Here is a 20177-nt window from a genome sequence, read left to right as displayed (position 1 = left end):
GCGGGTTGGCTCGGCGGAGTGGGGGAAGGGATCCGGAGTAGGGAGTAGCGGCACTTCTCAATGGAGAGGCTTGTTGACTTTCTCTTCGGTTCCTGGGGTACCGGGAAGCCCTAGAGGCGTTGCCTTCGCGCCGGGCCGGCCGGCAGTTTGAGAGGGCCGCGAAGAGCCCCTCGCGGGTACGTCCGGAATCCCCAGGCTGAGCCGCTCGCAGAGCAACCTGGGACTTGTAGTTCTGGGAGGATGGAGCGCGCTTCGCTGCTCGCGGCTCCTCTGGGTCAGGTGAGTGGGAGCTGCGCGCGATACCTTCTGGGGTTTGTAGTCCATGCTTACTGGCTTCGAAGCTGGGGCGCCAAGAATGGTGTGGGGGCCGGCTCGAGGGCCTTGAACACTCTGACTCCGGATGGGAGAGCCTCAGAGCCTAAAGTGAAAGTCAGAGGGTAGGGATTAAATGTCAGTATGTTTTAGCATCACTTTTTTTTTTTTTGTCAGTCATGGGGCTTTGAACTCAGGGCCTCTTGAGCCACACTACCACTTGCGCTTTTTCTGTATTTGTGGTGCTGAGGAATCGAACCCGGGCCAAGCACTCTATCACTAGGCCGCATTCCCAGCTGGAGTCACCTTTTTAAAAAATGACACATACTATGCAAGGGCCACTTTTCTTTTTCTTTGTGATACTGTGTATGGAACCCAGCCTGTGCTAAGTTACATGCTCAGCCACAGAGCTATTCTCCCTGCCCCAAGTGCATTTCTTTTTTGGTTTGTTTTGTTTTTGTTTTTTTTTGGTTTGTTTTGTTTTTTGGCCAGTCCTGGGCTTTGGACTCAGGGCCTGAGCACTGTCCCTGGCTTCCTTTTGCTCAAGGCTAGCACTCTGCCACTTGAGCCACAGCGCCATTTCTGGCCATTTTCTGTATATGTGGTGCTGGGGAATCGAACCCAGGGCCTCATGTATACGAGGCAAGCTCTCTTGCCACTAGGCCATATCCCCAGCCCCCCCAAGTGCATTTCTTAACTATTTCCTACATGACAGCCCTATGTAAAGCTTTTTATATACATGCATAGAATCGTCCGTGAGCATCATCTGACCATTCTGGAAACTGAGAGGCTTCCTTTGATACTTGCTCAAGAGTACCATTAGGCATCATGCCTCAGTTCTTACCCTCTTCTCCGGAGACACCCCTGGGATGAATAGGCAGGCACTTGTGTTTGGTGGCCACCTCAGAAGAAGGCTGAGGAGTCTGGGTAGTGAGAGGCTAGGAAGCCAGGCCTATGGCCGGGGACTCAGGAGACAGGAGTCTGGGCAGAGGTCTCAGACCTCCCAGACTGGCCTCATGAAGCCTCTCCCTACAGACAGAGGTGTTTCAGGCCTTGCAGCGGCTGCACATGACCATCTTCTCCCAGAGCATCTCACCCTGTGGGAAGTTCCTGGCAGCTGGCAACAATTATGGACAGATCGCTATCTTCAGGTATCCTGGGCCCTTGATACCCCACTACCTATGAATCCTAGCATTTTATATTCTTGAGACTGATGCTTCCTGCCTCTGACCCTGGCCTCCGCTTGCCTCATCTCTTTCCACCAGCTTGTCTGCTGCTTTGAGTTCAGAGGCCAAAGAGGAAAGCAAAAAGCCTGTGGTGACCTTCCAAGGTGAGGATAGCTGTGGGGTCTGGCTTAGGAGGCCCAAGATGGAGGAAGAGACTGAATGGGCTCACACTGATTCTGTTTCCTTTAGCTCATGATGGGCCTGTCTACAGCATGGTCTCCACTGAAAGACATCTGCTCAGTGCTGGGGATGGAGAGGTGAAGGCATGGCTTTGGGCAGAGATCCTCAAGAAGGTAAGGAGTCTAGAGCCTGGGGAAGGATCAGGCCACCCATCTAAAGTTTACTTGAGTTCATTTCGTGTTTTCCGCTATGTTCCTTCTGTGAAGGGCTGTAAGGAGCTGTGGTGTCGCCAGCCCCCATATAGGTGAGTCACAGGTCAAGACCTAGGGGAGGAGGGCATGCGGTGGAGAGCACCACCCCTGACATTGACCCTTCCCTTCCCTCCTAGGACCAGTCTGGAAGTACCTGAGATCAATGCCTTGCTGCTCATCCCCAAGGTGTAAACCCTGTGTGATGGTTCTTGACCCAAACCTTGATCTTTTCCCCACTCCCTGTCTTTGATGTTGACTTCCTGCTCCCCTCTGTCTTTCATGGTAGGAGAATTCCCTCATGCTAGCTGGGGGAGACTGTTTGCTGCACACTATGGACCTTGAAACGGGGAGCTTCACGGTGAGCAGGGCCCTGGAGCTGGGGAAATCCAGCCCAGAGGATTCATGGGTCTTCTTCATTCTGACCTGGTCTCTCTCTCTCTTAACCTGAAGCGGGCCCTTCGGGGCCACACTGACTATATCCATTGCCTGGCACTGCGGGAACGGAGCCCCGAGGTGCTGTCAGGTGGCGAAGATGGGGCAGTGCGTCTTTGGGGTAAGAGGATGGCTAATTGGAGAGCAAGATTATGATAAGAGAGAGGCTGGGGTCAGTGTGGCTCAGCAGGAACCTCGGCTTTTTACCCACAGACCTCCGCACAGCCAAGGAGGTGCAAACGATCGAGGTCTACAAGCATGAGGTAAGGGCACCATCCACACCCCCAATAGTCTCATATTCCCCCAAGCCGTCTTCATCTTCCACTCTTCCATCCCAGGAGTGCTCAAGGCCCCACAACGGGCGCTGGATTGGATGCTTGGCAACTGACTCAGACTGGATGGTGAGCTGGGCAGTGTGTGGTGTGGTAGCAGCCCTGAGCCCTCTTAGGTGAGGGCTTTTGGCTCATTGTGGCTGGGGACCCCTCTCTGCGTAGGTCTGTGGAGGGGGTCCAGCTCTTACTCTCTGGCACCTGCGATCCTCCACACCTACCACTGTCTTCCCCATGCGGGCACCACAGAAACACGTCACGTTCTACCAGGACCTGGTGAGGCCCTCTGCCTTGCTTCTGCCACCCTTGCCTGGCTCCCTTCTCTAGCCCTGATCCCTGATCCTCCTCCCTGTTCTACACAGATTCTCTCAGCTGGCCAGGGTCGTTGTGTCAACCAGTGGCAACTGAGCGGGGAGCTCAAGGCCCAGGTGCCTGGCTCCTCTCCCGGGCTTCTCAGCCTCAGCCTCAACCAACAGCCAGCAGCACCTGAGTGCAAGGTGAGTCTTGCCAGCTGCTGAGGATCCCAGGAGGGTTGTGAGTGTGGGCAGGCCAGTCATGCCTCTCTTGCTCTCAGGTCCTGACTGCTGCAGGCAACAGCTGCCGGGTGGATGTCTTCACCAACCTGGGCTACCGAGCCTTCTCCTTGACTTTCTGATATCAGACACCTGCCCCCAGCGGGTTGGGGTGTTCTTTTCTATTTTTCTTTTTTTTTTTTTTTTTTTTTTTTTTTTTTTTTTTTTTTTTTTTTTGGCCGGTCCTGGGCCTTGGACTCAGGGCCTGAGCACTGTCCCTGCCTTCCTTTTTGCTCAAGGCTAGCACTCTGCCACTTGAGCCACAGCGCCACTTCTGGCCGTTTTCTGTATATGTGGTGCTGGGGAATCGAACCCAGGGCCTCATGTATACGAGGCAGGCTCTCTTGCCACTAGGCCATATCCCCAGCCCTCTTTTCTATTTTTCTACAATAAAGTTTCAGGTTTCTCATCTATGCACTTCCCAAGAATGAAAACTTAAGTTGTTGTAGTGAGTTATATATTACTCTGTCCAACCTTAATACATAAATACCCACTCCCACGCCTACTCCCAGAGCAGGCCAGAGCAGGGGCCTGGTACTTACAAAAGATAGACCTATGTAGATTCAAAAAATATCTCTGCCCTGCTTGCCCCCGCCACCCACCTGGGGCCTTAGCCCCAAAGCTAGCTCCTGTTCCCAAAGAGCTCCTGTCCGCCTCCTGGGGAGGGGAGGGCACCACTTGGAAATCATCTGGGCCTTGTTGCTCCATGGGCCATTAGAGGAAAGTGAGCCCAGGACTGGCAGTCACGGTAGTCCAGCCCTCAGGTCCTTCGGAAGAGGTTACTGAGGAAGCCACCAGCCTGCCCCGGGCCCAGGCGCAGCGAGAAGCGGGTCGTGGCACGGCGTGGGGCCGCGGCTGCAGCGCTCAGCTCCTTCTGGCGCTGGGAGCACAGCTGCTGACCGATCACCACCTGCATGTCGTCCTGGAGGCGGGAAGGGGTGGGGTTGTGTGAGCGTCAGGCCTCGGCCCCGCCCCTCAGAGCACTCACGTGTCGACACGCCCTCCGTCGTCACGCCCCGCCCCGCCCCGGCGCCGCCCTCACCTGCCAAGCCTCCAGCTCCTGCGTAAGCGCCACCTTCTGGTGGATGGCGCGCATCAGCTCCCGGGACAGGGAGTCCCGCTCCAGCGAGACGCGGCTCAGCTCCAGGGACAGCTCCAGGGCCCTGCGGGCGGGCAGGGGCGGAGAGCCGGTCCGAGGGTGTGGCGGGCTGGGGCCCGCTAGCGCGGATGGGGGATCGGGGACCCAGAAGGGGCGGTGGGGACGGCAGAGGCTCACTTGTTCACCGCCTCGTCCCGGTCGGAGAGCGCGCCGCGGAGCGCCTCCCCGAGGTCTCCCTGGGCGCGGAGCTCTTTCTGCCGCTGCAGCTCCTCCCGCAGGGTCTGCAGCTCTGCGCTCTGCAGTGCGACCTGAGGGCAGGGGAGGGGCAGCGGGAAGACAGGGCCCTGTCTCCCGTCCCAGATGGATCCTCTCACCCCCTAAACTCATGCGGGCTAGGGTGGGCAAGGATCGAGGAGACTGGGGGTGGGACTCGGGAGGGTGCAGGCCAGGAAGTCTTCCTCGAGGAGGTGCAGGCTGGCTCTTGGACATGATGCAAGTTTGTTGAGACGAGGGGGATCCAGGTACAGGGGCTTGGTGGGCAAAGGCTGAGAGGTGCAGATGGGAAAGAACCCGACAACCAGCAGACCTCTGCATCCACACCCACGCGCCCCTCCTCACCTCATCCTGCAGCCTGGTCACTTCGGCCTCCCTCTCCTCCAGTATTTCCCCTGGGCTCAAGGGTGCTCGCTTCTTGGGGGGTTCCAAGCTCTCTTCCTGGGGAGAAGTCTGGGCGCTGGACACCACTTGAGTCGCCAGGGCCGCGGTGGTCTGCAGGCCACAGGAATTGGTCAGCGTCCCATGGAAGTAGGTGGGAATAGGAAGAGTGGAGAGAGCCTGCGCCCCTCGCTGGTGAGCCTCCTTGCTCACCTGGAAAGCATTGGCGTCCCCATCCTGGTCACCGTTGAGGCTGTGGGCGAGCTCTGACTGCAGAGAGGCCCCGGACACATCGGCATCCTGGAGACGAGACTCTTCCTCCAGCTCCGAAACTCGCCGCTGCAGCCTTCGGAGCGAGCTCAGCGCCTCGGCAGCCTCGAAGCGCGCGCGATCCAGCTGCAAGCCGCAAGGGTCGCACGGGAGCGCCGAGGTTAGAGGTTAGCGGGGCATCTGCGCCCGCCTTCCCGGCGCCCACACCACCGCCGCCCTGGCCTGAGTTCTCCCAGATCGCTGTCAGCTTGGGCCGCTCACTTCCCTTCCAGTCACCATTTCCTCACCTATAAAGCAGGGTGCGCTGGTGCCAGGCCTCGCCCTTCTCCAGCCCCACCCATCTGCTCACCTCACAGGGCTGGTCCCCTCCCCTGTCCCGCTTACCTTCTCTCATTAATTACTTTGATCCTGTGTTATTGTTCGTTCCTCCTCAGCCTCACACCCTCACCATAGCCTTGAGAAGCTGGCACCTTGACCATCCCAACTCACAGACGGGGAAACCGAAGGGAGGCACCCCCACAAAAGTAAGAAGCTAAGCAATGTAGAAAGCAACCTGCCTAAATCTCAAACATCAGATCCAGCTCCCTCTTATCAATCCTTTTCTCCATCTCCACTGCCTGCACATGGTCCTGGCAGGTATCTTGTTGTCGGAGCTCTCAGGCCCTTCCCTGGCCTCCCAGCTGCTAGGCTCTGAGAGAGCAGATCACCTACTCAGCAGCCTTCTGTAGCTCTCGCTTGCTCCAGGGCTGACCCTCACGTTCTAGTCAGCCGCCAGACTCCCAGTGGTGCAGCTCTGATCCCATTTCCCAGAGAACCCAAGGTCATTTCCAAGGTCCCCACTCGCTACCCCCCACCCCACAGGTCACCTCCAGACTGCTCTCCTTCCTTTCCCGCCTTAGCAGTAGCAACTCCTCATGGGTGGTCTGCAGCCGGCCCTGGCCCTTGTCCACCTCCTCACGCAGGCCTCGGATCTGGGCCTCGAGGTCATGTCGGCGGCTCTGCAGCATCTGGTTCTGGAGAAAGGCCTCAGAGCTTGTGCCACTGGGCTGGTGGGGCCTCATATAACCCCAGGCCAGTTATTTCTGGTTCAGACAAGACCCCAATCTTTAACTCTCATCCGCAGCCCCAGCTTCCACTCACCTCTGCCTGTAGGCTCTCCAGCCGTGTCCTCAGCTCGGCCCCAGCCAGGGCCTGCACCTGGCACTGCCCCCGAAGGGCATCGAGTTCTCTCTGAAGTTCCTGCTCAGTCTGGGAGGCCTGGGTGTGGAGGAATGGCCAGCAGAGCCTTTGGCTGATACCAGCCTCAATGCCACGGCAAAGCACCCACTGACCCACCCCTTCCATGGGGTCCCACGTGCCAGCCCCCACCTCTCCAGGGGTCAGGGCCATCCCACCTGTGCCAGCTGCTGGCTGAGCCGGAGATTCTGTTCGCTGAGCTCGCCAAGGGCTCGTGCCCGCTCGCGCCCGCTGTCCTGCTGCTCCGAACGCTGCTCCCCCAGCTGGGCCCTCAATGCCTCCACATCCCCTTCCAGCTCCACGGCTCGGGCCTCCCACTCGGCCCCCCGTGCTGCCAGGCCCCTGCGGAGCTCATGGTTCTCCTGCTGCAGCCGCTGCAGGGTAGACAGAGTGGAGCCAGCTCAGAGACTGTGCCAGACAGACAGGAAACAAGACAGAGGAAGAGACGGAAACCCAGAGCATCTGAGAGAGAGCAGTAGTGAGAAGGAGAGTGGCATTAAAGATGGAAGTGGGGAACCTGGACACCTACTCACCTCAGGCTGCTGCCTGAGCTTCTGTACCCGAGGTCGCAAGCGCCGTTTCTGGCGCCTAAGTCTGGCAGAATTTAAGCCGCGACCCATGGCCTCACACACCTGCGGTGTCCTGGGGCTCTGCACCCCAGCTTCTGCCCAGCCCCTCTCTTCTGTTCCCTCTAATTAACCCTTGCCTGCCCCACCCTGGACTCACCGCCCCCCCCATACCTGCCCTCCCCCAAACCTGTCTGACCAGAAGGGGGGACGCTCTTGGCACACCCAGGTGCCCAGCTTGGGGAAGCATAGGACTCAAGGGGGCCACTTTCTGTTGGCCCTTGAAGCAGGAAGGACCCGAGCCATGATAATAACCACAGCTGCTCCAAATTATTAGCAGGTGCTAAGTGCCACACTGCATTACTTCATGGAATCCACTAGACGGTGGTGTTTACACTCTCTGATGTGGCTCAGAGAGGTTGAACACCTTGTCCAAGGACACATGGTAGATTATGTCAGGGGATGATAGCAGTCCCAGCAGCCAGTGTCTAAAATGGCAGGCTGGGGCTCAGCTGGCCTTGCAGTTGCTGGGTTCTGTGGTGTCTGAGTAGTCTGGGCAAGTCCCTTTAATATTTCCAAGTCTCATCTTCCCACTTTCTCCAGTACCCATTCATTTTTCATCCTCCATCCACCTCCCTCCATCCATCCAATATCCCCCCAGACTCCTCCTGTTCTGGGACCTAGTTGTCCATGGTTAATGAAGGCCATTCAGGTAATCTCCTGTAGCAACTTAGAGTCCAGAGGGCCATAGGTAAATGGAGATATGCTTGAAGCAGGAACTCTCAGAGGGACAGTTCAGGTTGTAAAGAAACCCAAGGAAGTGAGTGAGTAAGGAGTGGAGGTCAGGCGGGGGCCTCTTCAAGGAGTTAATGCTTGGATTGGCTCCTGTTCAACCAGAACGAACCAACCAGAAAGAAGACTGTGTTAAGAAACAGCAAGTACATAGTGATTAGAAATGATAAAATAATGGCATTCACAGGGAAATGGTCAGATCTTGAACAAATAACGTTGAGCGAGACAAGCCTAGAACACAGAGAACAAAGGCGCATGGTCTCCTTGATATATGATTGTGGGGGGGGGGGTGGTAGAACAGTAGAGATCATGCCTATAAAATTACAAACTTCTTTTCAAATGGTATTTCCACATGTTTAGGTCAGCGACTTTACATTATGTATCTAAAACCAAACAATTACTAAATAAACATAAAAAGGTCTAGGATAGACCTATTAGAGGATCACAATAGCTCAACAGCTATGTACATATGATTATATAAAATGAGGCTAAGCAAAATGAACTCCAAGAGAAGGAAACGGAGGATTTTATTGTTGTCATTATGTTTAATGTACTAGGTGAATTTCATTTGGCATACCCATTTGGTTAGTGTGTATAATTTTGGTACACTGGACATTGTATATATGCTTACCTGAACTAGGGAAGGGAAAAAAAATGAGGGAAGGTGTAACAAATATAACAAGAAATGTACTCACTACCTTATTATGTAACTGTACCCCCCTGTACATCACCTTGCCAATAACATTTAATTAAAAAAAAAAAGAAATAGCAAGTGTGGGGCTGGGAATCTGGCTTAGCGGTAGAGTGCTTGCCTAGAATGCATGAAGCCCTGGGTTTGGTTCCTCATCACCACATAAACAGAAAAAGCCAGAAGTGGTGCTGTGACTCAAGCAAAAAGAAGCTCAGGCCCTGAGTCCAAGCCCCAGGACTGACAGAAAGAAAGAAAGAACAGAGAGAGAGAGAGAGAGAGAGAGAGAGAGAGAGAGAGAGAGAGAGAAGAAAGAAACAAGGAAAGAAACAAAGAGCAAGTGCAGCTAGACACTGGTGGCTCAAGCCTGTAATCCTAGCTATTCAGGAGGCTGAGATCTGAGGATCATGGTTTAAAACCAGCCAGGCAGGAAAGTCTGTGACATTCTTATCTCCAATTAACTACCAGAAAACCAGAAGTAGCACTGTGGCTCAAAGTGGTAGAGCACTAGCCTTAAGTGAAAGAACTCAAGGATAGCACCCAGGCACTGAGTTCAAGCCCAATGACCAAAAAACAAAACAAAACAAAGCCAGCAAATGCAGCTGGGTGACAGTGGCTTACATTTGTAATACTAGCTACATAGGAGGCTGAGATCTGAAGATTAAGGTTTGAAACCAGCCCAGGCAGGAAAGCCTGAGACTTTTTTTTTTTTTTTTTGCCAGTGGGACTGAACTCAGGGCCTGAGCACTGTCCCTGGCTTCTTTTTGCTCAAGGCTAGCACTCTGCCATTAGAGCCACAGAGCCACTTCTGGCTTTTTCTATGTATGTGGTGCTGAGGAATTGAACCAAGGGCTTCATGTGTGAGAGGCAAGCACTTTACCACTAGGCCATATTCCCAGCCCTGTGAGACTCTCATCTTCAATTAACCACCAAAAAGCCAGAAGTGGAACTGTGGGTCAAGTGCTAGAGTGCTATCCTTGAGCACAAAAGTTCAGGAACAATGTTCAGGTCCTGCATTTAAACTCCAGTACTGGCACACATATGCACAGGTTTACAGAGGTTAGGGAGAGCTATGTGTGCATGGAGAACCCAGTACCACTTAGGTCGAGATGTCAACAGTTATCTGGCAACACGGGGACATGAGGTGTTTAGGGTCCAGAGGTGAGCCCCAGCTGCAAGTGGGAATGGAGCCAAGAAGAGCCTGGGAAGAAGTGTTCTTAGTTGAAAGGTTTGGCAGAAGTGACTGCAAGTGATGTATGGAAATCAGTGTGGACTGGGAGTGGCTGCTGCCATCTGCTGTCTGGGGTATGCTGTGCTGTGGATGAGGTAGAGACCATGGCAGGCGAGGGCCAGCAGCCTGCCCAGGGTGGCAGGAGTTACACAGCCAGGCAGGATCTCAAACCCAGTAGGTAAATGTTGTGCCACTGAGCTCTATCCCCTCTCCCCGACCCCCAGCATAGGGGGAGGGGGTTGAACTTGAATTCGTGATCCTTCTCTTGCTCTACTACTTAAGCCACACCTCCAGCCTCAAGAATTCTTGTTTTGTTTTGGTGCCAGTACTGGGGCTTGAGCCCAAGGCCTCAAGATCTGGCTTAGCTTTTATGCTCAAGGCTGATGTCCTACCATTTGAGCCACAAGCTCCCCTTCCAACTTTCTACGGCTTAATTGGAGATATGAGTCTCGTGGACTTCCCTTCCAGGGCTGGCTTCAGATTTCAGATCCTGAGATCCTCAGATCTCAGCCTCCTGAGTAGCAAGGATTACAGGCATGAGCCTCCGGTGCAGGGCTGGTCTTCTTGTTTTCCACTACTGGACCCACCTGCCCGCCACCGAGCCCCAGCGGCCGGCTCACCTCCTCGCGCTCGGAGTGCTGGGCGCTCAGCGTCTCCAGCTGCCGCCGCAGCTCCTCATTGCGCTCCAGAAGCATCTTGCCCAGCTCAGCGGCCAGCAGCAGGTCCTTCTCCTTCTGCTGCAGCTGCAACGCCAGGTCCTCCGGCTCCTCGGGCCCCGGGCCGCCTCCTTCCAGAAATGAGTCCCGCCGCTCCAGCACGAAGGGAAAGAAGCCGTCCTCGGTGCTGGGGGAGGCGCCCCCCGACAGCGGCCCCCGCAAGCTGCGCGCTTCTGGGGAGCTCATGACACCTGCGGGGACAGGTCATGTTGGGACAGCCCCCCCCAGGCTCCACCCCCGCAGGCCGTCTGGTCCTGAGCCAGGCCGCCCTGGGCCACCGACGGTTAATGATCTATGTGGCCCATCTAGCTCCGTTAATGTCCCCAGGGTAGACTGAGGCATGGAGCAGAAGGAAATCAGCTGCCTTGACTTCTGCCTCAGCCTGCCATTCTCTGATCCCAGGAAGCCTTTTCTCAATTCTCTTTGACAATGGTGGCCACTCCCTCCACAGTCAGCCCGCGAACCCGATTCCCACGGACTGAGCTCCACCCGGAACGAGCACCGGAGGCCAGCTTCCTCCCCCACAGGAGCCCAAGACCCCCAATTCCTCAGCCAGAGGCCCTGGTCTCCCCCGCCCCCCACTCCCTGACCCCGTCCCAGGATCCCTGATCCCCTGACCCCCACCCCCGATCTCCTCCCAGGATCCCTGGTCCCCGCCTCCCCACTCTCTGACCCGCCTCTCCTTTTCGGGGAGCACGGTGTTGGGGCTCCACCTCCCCCTAGACTTCAAAGCCCCCCGTCCCAAGCGTTCCTGCCTCCCGGAGTCCCAGGCTCTGGCCGTTTCTGCAAGCGCCATGCTTCCCCGGGGGACCCGGGAGCCCCCATCCTGCGTCCCGGGACCTGGCGCGGGCCGGGCGGGGCGGGGTAACAGGTTGTGCCGGCCCGCGCGCCCGGCTCCGGGTTTCTGTTTACTGCCAGGCCTGGCCCTGGGGAGGGGAGGCCGAGATCCCCGAGGGCGGCCGGGGCCTGGGGTCCCGGGGTTCAGGGGCTCGGCGGGGGTCCCGCGGAGGGGGTCCCGCCCCGGCGGCCTGCCCCGTCCCCTGGGGGTACCGCCCCCAGCGCACCTGTCGCCCGCCCCGCGCCCGGACCCAGGGCTCTCAGCACCGCGACGTCCGGCGCACAGAGGCCCCCGGGTCCCCCCCGACCCCGGCCTTGGGGGTCCGCAGCCCCACCTGCGCCTCCCGTCCAGCCAGTGTCCCCGGTCCCCAGAGCCCCACGCCCCGCCGGGCTCCCCACATCCTCCGTGGCCCCCTCCGCCCGGCCCAGGCCCGCCCGAAGCCCGGGGTGCCCGTGTCCGGCGACCCCTCGACTCTCACCCGCAGCCACCAGGTCCCCGCGGCCCCGGGTCCCCTCTTCCGGAGGCGGCGCCAGGTGCGCGGCCCGCACAGGTGAAGGGGCGGCGCCGCGGGCGGGGCGCGCGCCCCCTGGTGGCGGGGACGGCGGGGTGCGGCCGCGGCCCGGGAGAAGCCGCCAGGGCCCTCGGAGGCCCCGAAGGACAAGCCAAGTCCTCTGCGTTTACAGACATAGCCAGTTGACTTACGGAGCGGGCCTGCTATACTCCATTTCGCAGACAAGCAGGCTGAGGGTCGGGTGAAGGGGTCCCCTGCGTCGTTTGGGGTCCCATGGACGCTGAAGCTGTGGCCTGCAGCCACACCTGGATTCCAGTTCCTGCATTGGCACCGAGCTGGGACCCACGGACCAAGTCTGGGACTCGGGCCTTGGGATGGAGAAGGCAGTCGCCAGGGCCCAGTCCCCATGTCCCCACGGAGCTGGGCACGTGGGATCCTCCAGCCACGGCCTGGTGACTCGACACGTCAGTGCTCCCTGGGTCACAGAACAGGGGCTCTTGGCCTGGAGAGCAGAACGCACAGGAGGGCTGGGAGGGTGCATGCGGGCCAATACTTAGAATCAGACTGCAGGGGTGGGGGGGTGGGTGGGGGGGGGGTGGGAAGGCCCTGGCCAGTTTCTGCCCTGTGAATTTCAAGCAACTGCCAGAACATCCAGGAAGTATGAGGTAGGAGGCAATAGGCATATCAGCTTTTCCTGCTTTTTGGTTGGTCATGGGGTTTGAACTCAGGGCCTGGGTGTTATCCCTGAGTTCTTCAGCTCAAGGCTAGAGCTCTACCACTTGAGCCACAGGGCCATCTCCAGTTTTCTGGTGGCTCACTGGAGGTAAGAATCTCTTACTGGAGGTAAGACTTTCCTGCCAGGGCTGGCTTTGAACTGTGATCCTCAGATCTCAGCCTCCTGAATAGCTAGGATTACAGGTCTGAGCCTTTGGGGCCTAGCTTGCTTGCCTGCTTGCTTGCTTGCTTGCTTCCTTTCCTTTCTTTCTTTCATTTTTTTTTTTTTTTGCCAGTCCTGGGGCGTGGACTCAGGGCTTGAGCACTGTCCCTGGCTTCTTTTTGCTCAAGGCTAGCACTCTACCTCTTGAGCCACAGCGCCACTTCCAGCTTTTTTGTATATATGTGGTGCTGAGGAATCGAACCCAGGGCTTCATGTATGTGAGGCGAGCACTTTACTACTAGGCCATATTCCCAGCCCTCTTTCTTTCATTTTTAAATTTACTGTATTGTTATTTTTAGAGGTGATATTCAGGGTGGTAACATTTATATACATTAGGTAATAAGTACATTTTCTTTCACACAGTATCATCTGTTCCCTCATTCGCTCCCATTCCCTATTTGTTTATTTTAATGCACATGGATTTGAGCCCAGGGCCCTGCACATACTAGGCCTGAGGCCTACCATGAATCTATACCCCCAGCCCATTAATCCATATGGAGAATCTAGTATTCACTGGGTCCATCCACCGTTAGCTTGGATCAAGACTCTTGAATCTTGGGGTGCTTGGTAGAGCTGAGACTCCCAGCTTGTGGGAAAAGGGGTGCAAGGACTCCATGTGAAGGAGGTTCAGGGCCTAGAGCTCCAGGCCCCGGGCCTGTGACAAGGCTTCCTGCCAGCAGAGAAGGAGCAGAGACGAGCTCAGAGTTGAAAAGCATAGCAAGGAATGAATGCTTGTGGGAGGTAGGTGTGGTAGCCTCCCCCTACCCACTGCCATCTTGGGAAATAAAAGTTCAGAGTCCCTTTAACTTCCAGATTTACCTGGGCCCGCCCCACCTTGGCACACCACAGTCAGAACAGCTTCCCTGAGCCCTACCTACGCTAGGTAGAGACTGAAGTCATCTACAGATGATGAGGCCGACGCCCTGCTCTCCTGCCGCTCCTGTCCACCCAGGTCGTGGGAGGGGCGCGGTCCTATAAACCAAAAACAAACCCATAAAACAATAGTGCAAAGGGGCTGGATTCTTGGGGTTCTAGCATCGCAGGGCCTCAGCCCAAATCTCAATTTGGCCATTTGGTAGGTGTGTGTGCTTGCACCAATCCACCCATTGACCTCTGCAGGCCCCAGTTTCCCCATCTGTAAAGTGGGGGTGATGATGGATGTTAGCTTCTAGGCATTACATGCCTTCTATGTGTTTAGGCCATACATGTCTGCAGGACTAGACACCTGGTCCTAGCTGCTTCGCCCCCACGGGGGTGCGGAGGGGCCTCACCTATCCATTGTGTCACGTCATTCTCCGTCCTCTGAGCAGCACCCTGAGCTCACACGACCCCCAGGTGGGTGTGTCCCTACACCAAACCCACTGGCCACCACAGTTCGCCTGGCTCCTGTGAACATTTTTTTGAGTTTGAATTTAGGGTTGCTAGGCAGGCACCACTTGAGGCACACCCCAGCCCTTCTTCAAATCTTTTTTTTTTTTTCATGTAAGGTCTGGGTTTTTTTTTTGCACAGGACAGGCCTTGCTCAGATAGCAGTGATCTCCCCGAGGCAACCTCCCATGGGAGCAGTGATGGCCCAGCCCAGGACAGGGTAGTTTTGTTTTGTTTATTTTGAGACATAGTCTTACTCCATAGCCCAGACTGACCTCCAACATGCAATCTTCCTGCCTCAGCCTCCCAAGTGCTGGGACTCGACATTTGAATCCAGTTTCCAATTTCTCTGCATTTCTGGCCTCCAGCTTCTAGTCTCCAGCCTTCAGCCTCTGGCTGGACCCGAATTCTGGACTCCTGGACTAGCGTCCCAACACACCTACTTCTTTCCTTCCACTGGTTAGAAGGAAGATGAATAGGGGGACTGAGGGTCCCTAGGGAAGCCCTGGAGAGCTGGGCCATCTCCAGATAAGAAGTAGGAGATGAAACCGGCGCTAGAGGCTCACACCTGTCATCCTAGCTCCTCAGGAGGCTGAAACCTGAGGATGAAGGTTTAAAGCCAGGCCAGGCCGAAAAATAATGAGACTCTTATCTCCAATTAACCAGTGAAAAATCAGAAGTGGAGGCGTGTCTCAAGTGGTACAGAACCCACCCTTGATCAAAAAAGTTCAGCAAGAGTATGAGGCCCCAAGTTCAAGCCCCAGGACCAACACACACACACACACACACACACACACACACACACACACACACACACACGGAGAGTGAGAGCAGCCTGCTCTTCCCCTGCCTGGTTCCCAAGCAAGCCAGCTCTCTGGAAACTCACGGCTCATGCCCAGCCACAAAGCCCTTCCTGTTCCTCTCCACTTGGGAAACCCCTGGGTATCTACTGCTTGGCCAGGGGAAATGGGGTAAAGCTGCCTCCTCCCCGAGGAAGCCTTCCCAGATTTCACCACACCATGACCAATCAGAAGCTGCAACACTCCACCATTCTCCCAGAGCTTTGTCACAGAAGAAGACGCATCAGGAATGACTGGGCTCCAGACCATGGCACCTCCGGGCTTTTAGCAGTGACTAGCATTGTCTGGAGCATTTCAACCTTGATATACACTATTTCACGCTCTGCAGTGCTAAGAGGAAAGTTTATAGCTCTGAGTGTCTACTTAAAAAAAAGAAAACAATCAAACAAAAACAAAGAGATCTCAAATAAATAGCCTAATGCTGTACCTCAAGAAAAGCAAGAACAAGCCAAACCCTAAATGAAAATTAGTAGGTAGAAAGAAATAATAAAAGCAAGGAGCCAGTGGCTCATGCCTGTAATCCTAGCTACCAAGGAGGCTGAGCTCTGAGGATCACAAAGCCAGCCTGGGCTGAAAAGTCCCCCTGAGACTCTTGTCTCCAATGAACCAGGAAATTGGAAGTGGCGCTGTGGCTCAAAGTGAGCACTAGCCTTGAGCAAAGGAGCTCTGGGACAGCTCCCAGGCTCTGAGTTCAGGCCCCATGGCTGACAAAATAATGATGATGATGATGATGATGATGATGATGATGATGATGATGATTGGGGCATAAATTAATGAAATGGAGGCTGTAAAAATACAAAGAAGACAGGAGCAGTGGGTCCAGCCTCTAATTGTAGCTACCTAGGAAACAGAGATCAGAGGATCATGGTTTGAGATCATCTCAGGCATAAAAGAAAGACTCCATTTACACCAGTGGCTGGGCAGAATGGCGGGTATCTGTCATCCTGGCTTTGGGGAAAGCGCCATGGCCAAATTCAGTGGTGTATGCCTGTCATCCCAATGAGTCAGGGCAAGCCAGTCCTGAGCATCAAATGAGACCTGATCTTGAAAATAAGCCACACCAAAAGGGTTGACAGAATGGCTGGAACGACAGAACCTGCTTAGCAAGTTCAAGTTTATACCCCAGTACACCAAGGGGGAAACATATGCACACACACACACACACACACACACACACACACACACACACAATCAGTGAAGGCAGCAGGGCATGGCTCAAAGCTCAAGAGGTAGAGCACCAGCCTTACAAGCACAAGGCTTTGAGTTCCAGCCCTAGTTACACCACACACACAAACAAAAAGAATGCCAGATGCATGAATTTATCATCACGCTAAACGTAAAATGTGCTCACCTGGGCAATAGAAGGAGAAACATGAGGCTGAGATGTGACTGTCACTGCTCATCCATGAACTGTCACAGCCAACCACCTCTGCCTCTGTCCCCAGGCACCAGTTCAAGCAAAGTTCCTCCCAGGACCTCTCAATTTCACCTGGCTTTTTTAGTGCTCTTCCAACTGAGCCACAGCCTCATTTCCTGCTTTCTCATGGTTAATTGGAGATAAACGTCCCATGGACTTTCTTACCTGGGCTGGCTTTGAGCCTCCATCCTCAGATCTCAGCCTCTCCAGTAGCTAGGATGACAAGCATTGGAGCCATCGGCGTCCAGACTCTTTGATTTCTAATCCAGATTGGCCTCATCTTTGCAGTCCTCCTACCTCCATCTCCTGAGCGCTGGGATGACAGGCATGTACCACCATGCCTGGATTTGATTTTTACACGGTACTAAGAACAGGACAAGAAAGCTGAAGGAAGCTCTTGGGTGCAGTGAGAATTGTTCAGTTTTTCTGTCTGTTTCCCTTTTAGGAGGGATGTGGTTTTTATTTCTCTTTCATAGCAGACCTAGTGTACCTTTGCTGTGTCTTCAAATCTCTCTTCCTCTTTAGCAGGCAGGGTCTCCTGGCTCGCAGAGCCTTTTCCAAGAAATGCTGAGTAGCTGGTTGGCTGGCTGTCCCTGGTGTTTCTCCTTGGCTCCTCCCAACCATGCTGCACAAAGGAAGCAATGACGTTTTGTCTGCTCTTCAGGCCTCACTCTGCTTGAATCTAAATGTTTTTCTATATGGTGGGGCACAGAGTTGCCCCGTGCCCCCCTCCATATCACTTGTCCCAGCTCTGTATCTATGGAGCTAAAATGGGGCCCAGTGGCTCAGCAACTTGTCCTGATCAGTTTCATTGGGAGTGGATATTAGTTCCCTAGGGCCAATGGAACATGGTGACCGGGTGGTTTAAACAAATGCCATGGTATTTCTGTTCAGGAGGCTACAAGTTCTACAGTCACAGTTGGTTCCTTCTGGAGGCTCTGAGAACAAAGTTGTTCCCTGCTTCTTTCCTAGCCTTTGGTGATGGGAGGCAGCCAGCACCCCTTGGCCTGTAGCTGTATCACGCCACTCTGCCTAGGTGCTACATAGCCCTGCTTTTTGTGTCTTCTCTGAGTCTCTGTGGCTTCTCCTCTCTTCTTCTTCCCTTTCCATTTTGCTTTACCATGTAGCCCTAACTGTCCTTGAACTTGCTTAGAAGCTCAAGCTATCCTCAAATTCTCATTCCTACCTCAGCTTCCAGAAGGCTGAGATTACAGGCATGAGCTACCCACCATTCCTGTATCCTAAGTGTTTCATTTAAGGAGTTTGTACAAAAATAGGTAGCAGTATAATATAATACCACCGCAATCATGAGAAGTCACCCCCAAATTTTGCTTTCCCCTTTGTAGTCAACTTGTCTCTCCACCTCTAGCCCCCAGCAATTTCAAATCTGCTTTCAGTTGCTCTAGATTAGGCTTGAATGACCCACACAGGAAGTCACAGGCGGGATGTGGTTTAGTTCACCATCACGTTTCTGAGATTCTCCTTTGTGGTGTGTGCCTGGAATCAATACGTCTGCCAAGTAGAAAAGTGAGGGAAAATTGGGAAGTTGCTGGAAGAAAAGAACAGATTTCTTCCAGCTGACTGCTTGAGCCTCCTCCCTGCTTTGGTTTGCTTTTCAGATAAGGTCTCCAGATAGCTTTTCCTTGGCTAGGACAATTAGGAACTTTTTTTTTCTTTGCTCCCGAGCAAAAAACCCAGCATCTCTTCACAACGTATGTAAAAAGGGAAGCTGGAAACAGACTCACAATGTGAGAATTATTCTTCCCCAAGTGTTAGGACAGTTTTTGCTTCCCCAGTAAATCCATCTTTTTGTTTGAGACTGTCTCTGAGTGGTGGACTCTTGGAGGGATGTGGAATCCCCTCCCTTGAACCCCGTAACATTTCAGGGCGTCTAAGTCTTACTTGGCATGTGTTTTTATTTTATTTGCTCCAGGCTGGCACTCTACCACTTAAGCCACAACTCCACTTCTGGCTTTTTGTTGGTTAATTGTTGGCAAGTCTTTTTTGTTGGGGCGGGGGGGGGGGGAAGGCTGGCCTGGCTTTGAACCATCTCCTCGGACCTCAGCATCCTGTGGTCTTGTACTTGTTCAGCAGGCACTCTGCCGCTTGAGCCATGTCCCCAGCCCTCTTTGCTTTACTTATTTTTCTGATAGGGTCTCTCACTTTCTGTCCAGGCTCGCATTGGACAGTAATACTCCTACTTATACTTTAAGTAACTGGCATCATAGGTGTACACCCCGACACCTGGCTAATGGATTGAGATGCCCTCTTTGCTCAGCATGGCCCTACGCTGCAATGTTCTCAATCTCCTAAATTGCCTTCCAAGTAGCTGGAGTTATAGCCATGAGCTTCCATTCTCAATAATTGAGTGGTGCATGATTCCATCCAATTTAGTTCTTGGTTCTCTTATCAGTGAGTTATCTTGGCTTTTGGCACTTCTTTCAAAGCTATAAACAGTGTTTAGTGAGTATCTCCGTGCATGTGGGCGGGGAGGGGGGAGAAGTCCCCTTGGCTGCACATAGAGGGGTGGAACTCAGTAGGCACAGGGTTTCAAGGATCTCTTGCTGCATTATAACCATGACCCATCCTAGGGGCAGAAGACAATGGCTCATTGTTGGCCATGGTAGGGATTGAACTCAGGTGAGTCTGAGGCAAGTGCCCCACCCAGTAGGTATGGGCCGGAAGCACACACACACACACACACACACACACACACACACACACACACAGCCTAGAGCCTGGCAGCTGCTCTCTGGGTCTCACACATGAAGGTTGGCATGGTTTTGCTGGATTCTTCCTGCTGGGATTCTGTGAAGTTGCAGGAGGATGGTACTGGCCAAAATCCACAGGCAGCCTCTCCATGTTCTGTGCCTGGCACCTGGAGGTGGAGGTCCATCGTTGCCATCTTTGTTCAGTAACAACTGGTCTCCCAAGCATGGTTTCCATTTGTAGTACCCTGTAATAAAGAGTCTAACTCTATTTAAAAAAAAAAAAAAAAAGGGCAGCAGGTGTTAAAGCCCCATGCCCTCTTCCCTCTTTGTCCACACTAGGACAAGCTCCCTTTCACACAGGAGGGAGACTTAAATCCCAAAAGTCTTGGCTAGTTTGGAGGAATCCTCACCCTAACCACAATAAACCCCCCTCGTAGGCCACCCTGCTCCAGACAGAAATAATCAATGAGTAATCAAAGGGTTAGGGTTGAGAGGCGTGGCTCAGGTGGTAGAGTGCCAGCCAGTGAGTGAAAGTGTCAGATACCAAGTTCAAGTCCTGGCCTGGGGTGGGGGTAGAGGTGAGATAAAAGGGTTCTCAATGCCTATACTTCTTCGGTCTCCAACTGCAGATTTGGGGCGCTGGTTTAATCCTATCACAGGATGGCCACAAAACCCTGCTATGATCAAGCAAGGAATTCAGCCAGGCAACAGCCTAGCCAAGACTCTGATGGCAAACACGAGGGTGCTATATGCAGAATCACGTCCCCTTGCAATTCTTTTTCCCCCTTTCTTCTGATGCTAGGGCTTGAACTCAGGGCTTCTAAGTCTTACTTGGCGTTTATTTTATTTTATTTGCTCAGGGCTGGCACTTTACCACCTAAGCCACACCTCCGCTTCTGGCTTTTTTTTTTTTTTTTTTTTTTTTTTTTTGCTTCTGGCTTTTTGTTGGTTAGTTGGCAAGTCTTTCTTTTGTTGCGGGGGTTGGGGGGGGGGGCTGGTCTGGCTTTGAACCGTGTCCTCAGACCTCAGCCTCAGCATCCT

At 54.1% G+C, this 20177-nt stretch overlaps 2 protein-coding genes across 3 annotated transcripts; one reads left to right on the top strand and one right to left on the bottom strand.

Moving 5' to 3' along the window:
* Positions 1-147: 147 nt before the first annotated feature.
* On the top strand, positions 148-3741 carry Thoc6 (THO complex 6). The gene is made up of 14 exons (XM_048332256.1): positions 148-279; positions 1348-1463; positions 1578-1642; positions 1728-1831; positions 1925-1962; positions 2047-2095; positions 2196-2267; positions 2360-2462; positions 2555-2604; positions 2680-2742; positions 2836-2946; positions 3033-3167; positions 3245-3368; positions 3623-3741. The coding sequence occupies exons 1-13, from the start codon at positions 241-243 to the stop codon at positions 3323-3325; spliced, it is 1026 nt and encodes a 341-aa protein (XP_048188213.1). The 5' UTR covers positions 148-240; the 3' UTR covers positions 3326-3368; positions 3623-3741.
* Positions 3683-13736, bottom strand: Bicdl2 (BICD family like cargo adaptor 2). Of its 2 annotated transcripts, none has more exons than XM_048332255.1 (10): positions 13655-13736; positions 10399-10685; positions 6660-6875; positions 6406-6522; positions 6132-6278; positions 5203-5391; positions 4960-5112; positions 4519-4649; positions 4285-4405; positions 3683-4164 (listed from the first exon to the last, which is right to left on the bottom strand). In XM_048332255.1, the coding sequence occupies exons 2-10, from the start codon at positions 10678-10680 to the stop codon at positions 4003-4005; spliced, it is 1518 nt and encodes a 505-aa protein (XP_048188212.1). In that variant the 5' UTR covers positions 10681-10685; positions 13655-13736; the 3' UTR covers positions 3683-4002. The 2 variants fall into 2 exon arrangements, with proteins under 2 accessions (XP_048188212.1, XP_048188211.1); XM_048332254.1 differs by lacking the exon at positions 13655-13736 and adding an exon at positions 11811-11849.
* Positions 13737-20177: the final 6441 nt, after the last annotated feature.

The sequence above is a fragment of the Perognathus longimembris genome, chromosome 23, assembly GCF_023159225.1.
Source record: "Perognathus longimembris pacificus isolate PPM17 chromosome 23, ASM2315922v1, whole genome shotgun sequence".
Lineage (NCBI taxonomy): Eukaryota > Metazoa > Chordata > Mammalia > Rodentia > Heteromyidae > Perognathus > Perognathus longimembris.
Note: the sequence above shows the minus strand (reverse complement) of the source record. Positions and strands in the feature narration are given on the sequence as shown.